At 42.9% G+C, this 10607-nt stretch overlaps 1 protein-coding gene across 1 annotated transcript in view; it reads right to left on the reverse strand.

Moving 5' to 3' along the window:
• Nucleotides 1–1292: 1292 nt before the first annotated feature.
• T265_03762 (hypothetical protein) overlaps nt 1293–10607 on the reverse strand; it is a gene marked incomplete at both ends in the record, with an annotated part of 59185 nt that continues 49870 nt past the window's right edge. Inside the window, 2 exons of the mRNA XM_009168315.1 lie at nt 1293–1584; nt 5256–5542. Coding sequence (XP_009166579.1) covers nt 1507–1584; nt 5256–5542 — 365 coding nt within the window. The remainder of the gene's footprint in view (nt 1585–5255; nt 5543–10607) is intronic.

Raw genomic sequence — 10607 nt, forward strand, 5'->3', positions numbered from 1 at the left:
GTTACCCGCCAGGAATTTACTCGGCAAATGTGTTGTTTTATATAATACTGACTGAATTTATAAACTAGGAAAACGGTAAGCGTGGGCTTTGCCAGTTTGGCAGTGAAGCTATCCCCAGGGGGATAGCTTCCGCGTTGCTGTCCTAGCTAGTTTTCCGTGCTTTTACTCCGGCGTTTGGGGATGAATCGCAATCATCATCCAATAGCTTTTCGTCAAACAAGTCAACCAGCGTGCGTAGCAATAATAATCTTTACTCCACAATGCATGTGGGAGTAGTTTGATGCCCTTTTTGACATCTTTCGTCGCGTTCTTGGAGGCTTTTGTTCTTCCTATTTCCTATATGGCTGTAATCGTTTCCTCCAGCCAGCTCATATCAGTGTGGCAAATTTTTCGTGCGGAGTTTTCTGTATCTGCCACAAAATATATGTGCCAAGCTCTAGATTCTTGAAGATGCTTCCATTAGCTACTAACCTGGAGCAACCTAATCGGCCTGACAGATGAAGCTGTACGAATAAGGCAGGGATTATAATGTCGGCCACCGGTTTGTTCCTTAGTCCGAGCAGTTCGGTTGAATCCGACAAGCTAGCAAGCAACTCAGTGACCAAAGTCACGTGAAGTACTGTGCGTATACAGTCACCATCAGCTTGTGACTATGTACTCACTCAAGCGAATTGTATTGATGTTCAGAAATAGGACCCTACAGAACTTCGCTGTTTCGGTGCGATGCTGAGATTTGGGATTTTCGACCCATATCATCTGGATGATGGGGTAGCAAGGGTTTGGATTCACGGGGTAAGAAGAGCTTCAAATGTCCTGGTTTTCAGTAGGCCAGTGATGCAACACCGCAGATGTTGTCGATCTAGCCACGAACTTATATTAGCCAGCCATGCATTCTTGTACGAAAAAGGGTCTCTTTTCTGAGGCGCTGTTTCGGAAATACGAAATCCCCCCCGTATGCTTACCAGTGCTCGATGGCTTCACTTCGGGCTGCTCACTCACTTTCTTTGCAAAACAAAGTGATGTGTGTTCGACCTTATTGATCTGGAGCAACAGACGTGTTAGTTGTTGTAAGATGAGTTCAAACGGCCCCGGATACTATCTTTCCTCTGAAGGAGAAACAGTCTAGGAATTCGTTGGTGATTGTCCAGCTCTCAAGCTTGATGACTGAACCGAAAAGATGTCCTCAGTCATACCATACGTCCCCGGACTATTTAACGATATGTATTTTGATAAAAGGGCCCCCCTAGTCTATAGCCCACATGAAGTTTTACACCAAAGCCTTTTTAAATGTCCTCAGATCTACCTGGACTGTTATTCCGTTTATTGTGTAAAAAGATCAGTGGTTTATCACAGGTTATTGGAAATGGGGATTTGGGTTTTGTCAAATAGTTAGGTGGCGTTTGTTTATGTTGCATACGGTTAGGAGGTACACGAAGTGATCTTTGGTCGGATTCCCGAAGTGGCGAGATGCATTTACAAGATAAAAAATTGGTGATTGCTCCATTCTCACGAGCTTCGCGGCTTCGTGGGGGCTGTTTTCGGAATGTACATGTATCGAAGTTTCTTATCCGATGGTTTGAGGATCTAAGAGAAAATGAAGAGGCACTTGTTTAAACCAGTCGATTTTCAGATCTGGAGCTTATCCAGCTAGCTGATGCAGTCATTCTTCATTCAAGGGACTTTAGAACAACGACCATTCAAGGCCCGGTTTTCCGCTCTTCGTAGATCTTCCACCATAGGAGGGAGACTTCCATAAAGATCAGTTTCAGATTAGAATCGCCTGGTCATGGAGGTTAGTTCGTCTTCGGAAAAACAGCACAAAAGACGACATGAGAACTTGCACACAATCATAGTGCGCTGTACCATTGAATGGTTCACCCTTTCTAATCGTTTCTACAGTATGCCGCTTAATCTGTCTAACTAGATCCGATCCGAGTTTGCCCCGGAACTCTTGTATTTCCTCATTTCCGATGCGTGCCATCCTATCCACCAGTAAACATTTACTTAGTTGTAGTACACTTTCCTACGTCATATGCCTATGCAGGATTGGCTGGTGCACAGTGGCCTTCGCTTTGGAGGTAGATAGAGTCATGCATAGCCATGGTGCACGTAAACTTCCTGAACAGAGATCCTCTCTTAGCATAATTGTCAGTCGCCGAGGAACTTATGGTCTGGCTATGCGTCCCTTGTTTTGTCTACGAACAAAACGTACAAACTGAGTATGCCTTGGTTATGAACACGTCTGTCGACACTGGCAACATACCAGAAAGTTCAGGAATATTTCATATAATGTATCTTTTTTGGAAGTCTCAGACGCAAGTACAATCACGTTGCTGTACTACCAGTGGATATATTCAGGCCTGCCAGTTGACTGACTGGTCAAAACGACGTATTCATCTGTGCTGCTCACGTCCAACTGCTACATTTCAGCACACCAACCCAAGCGAACTAGCTTATTGAAGATCTCTACGGAAATTCTGATAGCATGATAGACAGTGCATGCATATACAGCGGAGAATGTTTCGTTCTAGTTTCTTCTTCGATCGATCTAACAGCTTTTCAATTTGACTCGGACGAGATAGGTATAATACATTTGAATTGGATACAGTAACGCTTGAGACAAAAGCATCTGTAGCTGGTTCACGTTTTTTTCGAGGATTTAAAAAAGGCAATTGATGGAGCAATTTTCTGTTAACTTCGTTAAAACGAAACAAGTAACCCGAATTTAAGGACTGAAGTCAAGCTCAATAACACGGTGAACTATCGATTTTTAATAGTTCTGCTTCACTATTAGAGAGCATCACTCAAAAAGGAACTGAAATTCGTGTTCCTCGGTTGTAGTCTCCATAGGGGGAGACTGTTGACTCGCCACAACAGCACAGCTCTGTCAACACTCTATATTACGATTGAACATGTCGAGCAATCGCTACTGGTGTAACGGTGATACTGCTGATGGGGGAGGCATGCGATTAGTATGTTTTCTTGTAAATTCGCTTTGCGTCTCTTGAAAAGGGAGATCTGTTGCGAAATGTATAAAGTCGCTTTGTAGCATTTGTTTATATTTGAGCAACAGTCAATGAATATCCAGGAAAGTTCAGAAAGACGCGTTCAAATAGAAGATGGATATTCAGTTTTTGTAAACAAGATGCACATGAGAGTTTTGCCTCTCTGTCCAATATTCTGTAACTGTTTAGTTGACATTTTCTAATAAATAACTCCTCAGTGAAGACCTTCTTTCTTTCACTGGTAGGCGACATCTGAATCCGATGCGCATTCCTGGCTAACTTTGTTGGAAGAACCGAGTGATTGGAAGTTTGGTGAAATTTGGTCTTCCACCTCTGATACATATCTGGTCTTCAGAGGGATTTCATCAGTTGCTAACTGAGTTTCTTTTGGGCAGTTGTCTCCTACGCATGGCCCATGAACACAACTTCTGACATGCAGAACTCTGCAGTTGACAGGTATACTCACAGTTGTTGGGGTAGTAACATTCGATGAAATCTATACCATTTCGTCGTGGACTTTGGTCTCGGACGTTATATTTGCGAAGTAGAAGAATTATCTTCTGGAGAAACAGCACAGTTTTGTAACACTGGACTAGAAGAGCCATAGGAACATCACCGATTATGGCGCTCTATCCTTGGGTATCATGGAAATTACAGGCTACATACAGCTTGGCTAAATATGGTGCCAGTTTCAGAGGAACAACTCGTCTAAGGCATTCGTCTGAATTTCACAGTCGTACCAAAGAGAAACCACGAGCCGATTCGTTACCGAGTAATTTTTTAGTACGCAATAATATGGATATTAGACGTAGTCATGGGTACCGCTACCCACCAAAGGCTAAACCAAACCTTTATGAAAATATGCTGCAATATCTCGAATATCGTGCCAAGTGAAACATGAGACGGCCTGTGTGCCGCACATTCAGTTGTAGAATATCATAAACGAGAGATTCAGTTGAGTCTCTTGTGAAAACCAAATTGATTTGCACATGAGTGCATTTCTCGAAAACAGTGCAAGTTGGGTTCACTTAGATCATAAGGTTGACGGAAACTAGGAGACTGTGCCTACCTGATAAGCCCCAAGAAGGGCGGAACCGGTCGTGGGCTGTCGAAGCGTTTTCAGCAACCTTGTGAGTAGTTTCATTTGTGGAAACTAAACTAAACCTATTTATTTGACCAGTTCCAAGGCGATACATGATTTGCAAGTCAATTTGGTTCAGTCTCTCGTGAAAACCAAATTGATTTGTAAATCAGTGTATTTCACGAAAAGCGTGGTTCCATTTTCCACTCCCTTTTCGACGATAGTTTCTCAACCACATGCACCCTTCTACATTGGATGTTTTTGTTCCACTGTTCCGGCTTCCTGGAAAAGGCATCATGTGTCTAGATAGGGTGGCATTTCAAAGATTAGTCAGCAAACACAAGAACACTCGCTCAGACTTTTCACTGAAACTTACCACAGCCACTAAGCTCTCACTTCACCTGGCTTTGTCTGACATCCTTTCTGTATCTTTCTCACGATCCAGTCTTGTTGCGCCTACTTAATCTTACTGCAATTTTGTCCCACCAGTGGGATATTGCCGTGAGTGATGGAGACAAAACACTTGAGAAATGTCTCTTACTAGTTCCTGTGAAACTCATGGGTGTAAACCAACGGTAACTTTTCAACAGTAACTTGGCCATAAATCGCTCGCGGCTAAGATTGCGCGCTTAATAAGTGCCTTCACATCCAACATATTTTTAACCTTATGTCTGCTATAAATTTCTACGTCAGATTACTTAATATGATTGCAATTTCCGTGCTGATAATTCACTCACGGGTATATATACCCATTCGAACTTGGCTTTTTGAGTCAACATTCGTAGAATCCACAAAAAATAAGTGTGCATTCGGAAGCGAAACGAAAGATTAGGTCGGACACCAGACTACAGTCGAGTGGATGAGGTGTATTGAAGTTCTTTGCTTTCGAAACAACCAGCGATGTCAACAGAAACACTAAACAGAATCACCTCATCTGCGAATCGGAATGCTTCAGTTTGAGTGTTTCCGGCACATAGCCGTCACAAGGGACTGGTCTGTTTTCGGATTACTCAAGTCTGAGCGCGTGCTGATAGGATCTATCGGGTTTTTCGTTTAAAAGTGCTGCTATACACTGAACTCGGTCAGATGGGAACAGATTCGTCAACTAGCTATTTCAACAAGCAACATGTGTCTGTAGTTAATTTAACTTCACGCCAACTACAGCTTACCTGGAATGAACATGTCAGGTTCTCGTCTACTTTCATCATGCCTCCAGCGTTATTGAAATCATCCCCATAATTTGGTGCCGAAAAGATTGTCACCAGCTGACGTCGCCCGAAGAATTCGTAGCCATCCTCGACCACTTCGTGCGCACGACAAATTAAGTCCAAATCGTGCCGGGAGAGGAATTTGCTCACCACATCCACTCCGAAGTGAAAGCTCACGTTTCGATTGCTTTCTATCCAGCCTGTGATATCCTGGTTCGGATCGGACCAGAGAAGGTCACAGAGTAAACCTGAACAATGAGGAAGGTGACAGATTGCAAAATACTTGCTCTGTACAGTAACAATCAGGATAGGATGTATTCATATCACTCATAGGTGGATAATCAACGCATTCCGACGAGTGATAAAATTCTAGAGAGGACAACTGTGAACATATTGAGGATTGTTCCTCATTCACTTGAATTTTATCGATCCCGTACTTTGTGGACAGAAGATAATTAACATTTCATTCATTTGTCAGCATGCCTGGTGAATTAACGTGATCGCTTCTTCTACAAAATTTCATCACAAAATTTCACCGCAAAATTTCATCATTTTCACTTTTTCCACGTTACTCTGAAGGCTAATGGTGCTTGGTATCACATTTATTGGCCGAAGACCAGCTTTTCAGCGCCAAGTACTTAGCCAAGCCGGGTGGACTGGGGCTCGCCAAAAAATGTTTTTTGTTCACCCATTCTACCTCGCGTCTGAGTAATGTTATGATCATAATGACAATCGAGAACTTATATTTCAAGCGCTGCTACTGTCACCTTTATATACTCAAAGTGCCTGATCTTCCACACAGGCCGCATTAGCTCTTTTTTGATCCGGCGCTTGGTCGTGTGGTTTGTTCCGTTCACAGTGGAACTCACGTGCATGTTTTGCAATCCGTATGTCCGTTTAGTGGGAGTTTAGGCGCGCTCTCTGAACAGCCCCATTCTTCTTATTCTACCGAAGCAATTGTGTTCCTGGTAATCTTACATTATTGTAAGGTCAAGATGTGAACTTCTAACTAAAATCCTGTTGCGTATTGACCGTTTGAGATTGCGGGGACAAGGCCCTTTTAAACGCGTCATTCAACGGACCACCTAGCATCTATGAAGGAAACACTCTTACACTTGAAACCACTCGATCAAAATCCGATGTTTTGGGGCAGTTTGAATGACGGTGTGATTAGTAAACAGATGTTCTTAGTTATTCCGTAAATGACACTCAATTTGGACAATTTGAGATCGGAAGGATTCGTTAAGCGTCGTAGCAAAGGTCAATAATTGTTCCTCAAAGTGACACAAGACGTTACTGCAACGTCAGATGCAGGAATATCGATCTGTTTGAGGATGTCCCTTCTTCTGGATGAGTACTTGTTGCCATACATTAGTGCTGTGCGGTAGGCGAATTCGGGAACACATATTGATAGCATCCTATTTGCTTAAAGGCCCATCTAATGGGAACATTTAAGGGATTCCTGGCCTTTCTTCTTTAGACATCAAAAATATTGTTAATAACCAGAAAATTCATGACTATGAAGTCACGTAGTTTTTGAGGATCACCGGAATCCCCAACAGACTTCGGTTGCTAGATTTAAAACAAACCCTATAACAAGAGATTTATGCTACTTGGATGAACATGAGTAGTCAGATTCGATTCCATACACTACATCAAGGAAATCCATTCCGCAGCTTCAGAGTGTTCCTAATTGCGCAAACATACACCGAGTTAAAAAAAGATTATTTCTTTTGATCCTTTAGAAAACGGTGTTATCGATAACACCGCCTGGAGTTCCACGTGTTCTGACTCAGGCGAAGGATTATCAAACTTGTGCCTGCAAGCCAACATATATTTCGGTTCGCATCAGCTTGAGTAGTCATCGTTTTCGGGAACGCTTGGGAAACCAAGGCATTTGGCCCAAGGTTCCTTTTGCTTCCTTTTGCGGATTTCCAGTGTGACAGCGGTCATCATTTTTACAAGAATGTACTGTTACCATTCATTGGGTTTTCCAGCGACTAGCTCAGGAGGTACATACGGTTGAGCTAAGTCATTGCGTGGTATTCAAGGTACCGGTGCCAAACCCGCTGGAAGACTTCATCACGGTGCTTGATACTGTGCATTTAAGCACACGTTCTCTGAAGTTCAAAAAAAGCAAAAACCGGTTCCCTCAAAGGCAAACGCCCCTCAAATGTGCCGGAAATTGCACTTCCTAGTTTTATCTGGGCCAAAATCAAGGTGTTAGTGCAACCAACAAAATTGGCACGTGAAATTAAACGGAATAAAGCTTCCATCGTCAAGCTAACGGACACCGCGCTTTTTTTAAATTATGTTCCATCTAAGTATTTGTACAGACTGCGATCAGTCGGAACATTGGGGTGGAGCTATTTGTATAACCAGAGCAATCTACCCAGAAAGTGCTGTTCAACGTAGTCATCCTTTTTAAGTGATTGTGCCCTTCCACATTACAAGGTCTCCTAAAGAATGGTTGTATACGGCAAGGTGTAGTTCCCAGAGGAAGAGCTTGTCGACAAACCTCCAACAATAGTCACACGTCCCGTGAAAATCAAGAACATGTTACGTCATCTACCCTCAGAAATCAGCTTGCATTCATCTACTGCCTACGCTTTCACTCTTCATATACGCTGAGAATCCGTCTAGAAATGTTTACACAAGACAAATCCAACAGCGATGTGAATGACGGAGTATTGTTAACTCTTTTGTTTCTTTTGTAGGGTTCCTATCTTGCTGGATGTGTTTGCCGCGAACGGAATCAAAACAAAACAACGAGAAACAAACGCGGATGCAACCCTGATGCAGGTGGAAGAAACTGGTGAATTAGATGGTAGTGCACTACATTTACAACTTAAACATCTGGCATGGTCGATGAGCATACATTCTTATCACTCGAAATCATGGTTTTTACTCTGCAAGTTGATGAATAATTACCAAGGCTTTAACGATTTATTGCAGGACACATGTTTCTACACGAGTACTTTCATTTACAAAGTCAACCGAAGCATCAAATGGACATTCATTCAAGAATAGGTAGATCAAATGGACGACAGGACAGTGGCCTTCACCGATGATATTCTGACCATATTGTTACACGAATGCATTCAGGCATCTGCAACCTGCATACTGAGAATGAGTGAAGATCAACACGGATGGTGAGTCATCCTTGTAGAATACGCTAGTGTCATTGCAGGTAAACGGTTAGGACAAGTCTAGGCTATTAAAACGACTGCGTGTGCACACAAATCATGACTAGGTCAATACCCCCGGCTAATGTGCTTAACGAATTTTTATCTGAATTGATATATCTCCCTGGAGTGAACAGTATGACTGAACTCGACAGAGCAGGGCAAAAATAACTTATTACGGAATTAACCCCTCCTGACATCACTGGAATTTATTTGTAACCTGTTACTGAACCGTGTGGTTGACATAAAATATACCACAGTTCCCCCATGTCTCACGTAATAATCCTAGTGACTGGTAGCGTCACATCAGTGTTCAGCACGGATGTTTCGCTGCCGTACAATTAATTATTGCTTTTGCTACACGGCACACCAGTGTGAGGGCGAGGACAGCTTTTTGTCCTGTTGTCAGTCGCTACAAATCTTTCCATCCCCAGCTGTGTTGGTCAGACCTTGACCCATAGGCGAACCTGGCATGAGAGACTCTCGGGAACTGACTCAGGAACACCCTGGTACAGCACAGCGGGTCATGTGCGCACACATCCAGTCATACCGCAGGAAGGTTCAGTCTCTACGTCTCAGAGGGCATGATTGAGTACGCTGAAGATCACTTGGGTTGCGTTTGTTTACCTGTCTGAATTTCCGTTTCCTTTTTTCTAAAATAGGTTCCTTGAACAGGACAGCTTTTTCCCTAACGAGCCAATTAACCGGATATTCCTAACCTGATACGCCAGAAATGTAACGAGATTCATTCTTTGCCTGAGATAAATGAAACCGAGTAAATCAATAGATTGACCGGAATATGTGTTCACTCTTTTAAGTGAGGGGTATCCCCTGGTCGTCAATATCACTCTTTTAAGGGCTACTGTGATTATTGGGTGATGCGGAATAGGTTGGATTCTGGTGACCGTATAGTCGTAAATCACAACGGGTCGCTCTGAACTAAAACAAATCGCTCCTACTTGAGAATACTCATTGAAAGAATCTTTGCGTTAGTAGCACATCACTTCATCAGGACTTCTCCTCAACAAATTCTACATTGTGCCATCTACAGCAATACCAGATATGCTGTTCTGTCCATCACATCATGGTTAAAATATTGATCACAATATTGAGAAACGCCGCTCGTTAGAGGTTTGGTTTCACTGTTTTTCCTCATTTGTGTAAACAAACATATCCTATAAGTTGTATCTTTGTGTGACAAGACAAGGGGGTTCTGTCTTTATCCACACAGGGTTTGTTCTCCAACACATTTGAACAACTTTAGACTGCGGACCACTGTCGAGTCGAATCCATTCAGTTTCACGTTTCCCATCTTTAGGCCTATTCACCATATAGTTATTGTTCATTTACCACTCATGGGTTGTTGATCGTCTGATACTGACCAAAAAACGCTAATGATAGGCCAAAAATGAGGTTTAAGTACTCAACTAAGTGGAAATGTTTGGGGACGATTGAGTAGTCATCATTCCAGAGAAGTTTGTTTTTGGCAGCAAAAAAAGAAAGTTTTGTGCAAGTAGAAACACTGGAGGACAAGTTGTTTCAACATCTAACATGTTGTTTGCAGGATTAGGGAAACGGCGCACTCCGCTTTCTCTGTTTGATTTCTGAAAAATGTGCTGAATCAGTCGAAATGTTAACGACAAGTGGGTTGGGGTGACGTCGTTGTGTGGTAATTCTCTGTGTGTGCATCATTGGTCTGTTCTTCTTGAGACGCTTACCCACCAAGGAATGCCCCAGAAGTTTTTAGACATAATACGTTCTTTATATTCTCAGACTTCCGGACGTTTGAGAGTGCACGGAGAGCTGTCCCGAAGCCTGTGTACACAAAGCAGTGTCCGTCAGGAACGCCCACTCTCTCCATTCCTTTTTAACTTTGTGATCGATGAAATAATGAGACGAACGCTAGGGTGTCTCCAAAACCCTGGTGTTCAAATAGCCTGTGAAGAAAAGCTTGTCGACCTGGAATATGCAGACGACATCGTTCTCATGTTCGAAGAGGCGGAGAAGACGCAAGTAGTCTTGGATGAACTGACCAAAGTCATCCCGTCCTTTGGTATGCACTTTGCACCTACAAAGTGTAAGGTCATGCTTGTGGACGTGCAGTCACTGAACACGCCCCTTACAATCC

The sequence above is a fragment of the Opisthorchis viverrini genome, assembly GCF_000715545.1.
Source record: "Opisthorchis viverrini unplaced genomic scaffold opera_v5_60, whole genome shotgun sequence".
NCBI classification, from domain to species: Eukaryota; Metazoa; Platyhelminthes; class Trematoda; order Opisthorchiida; family Opisthorchiidae; genus Opisthorchis; species Opisthorchis viverrini.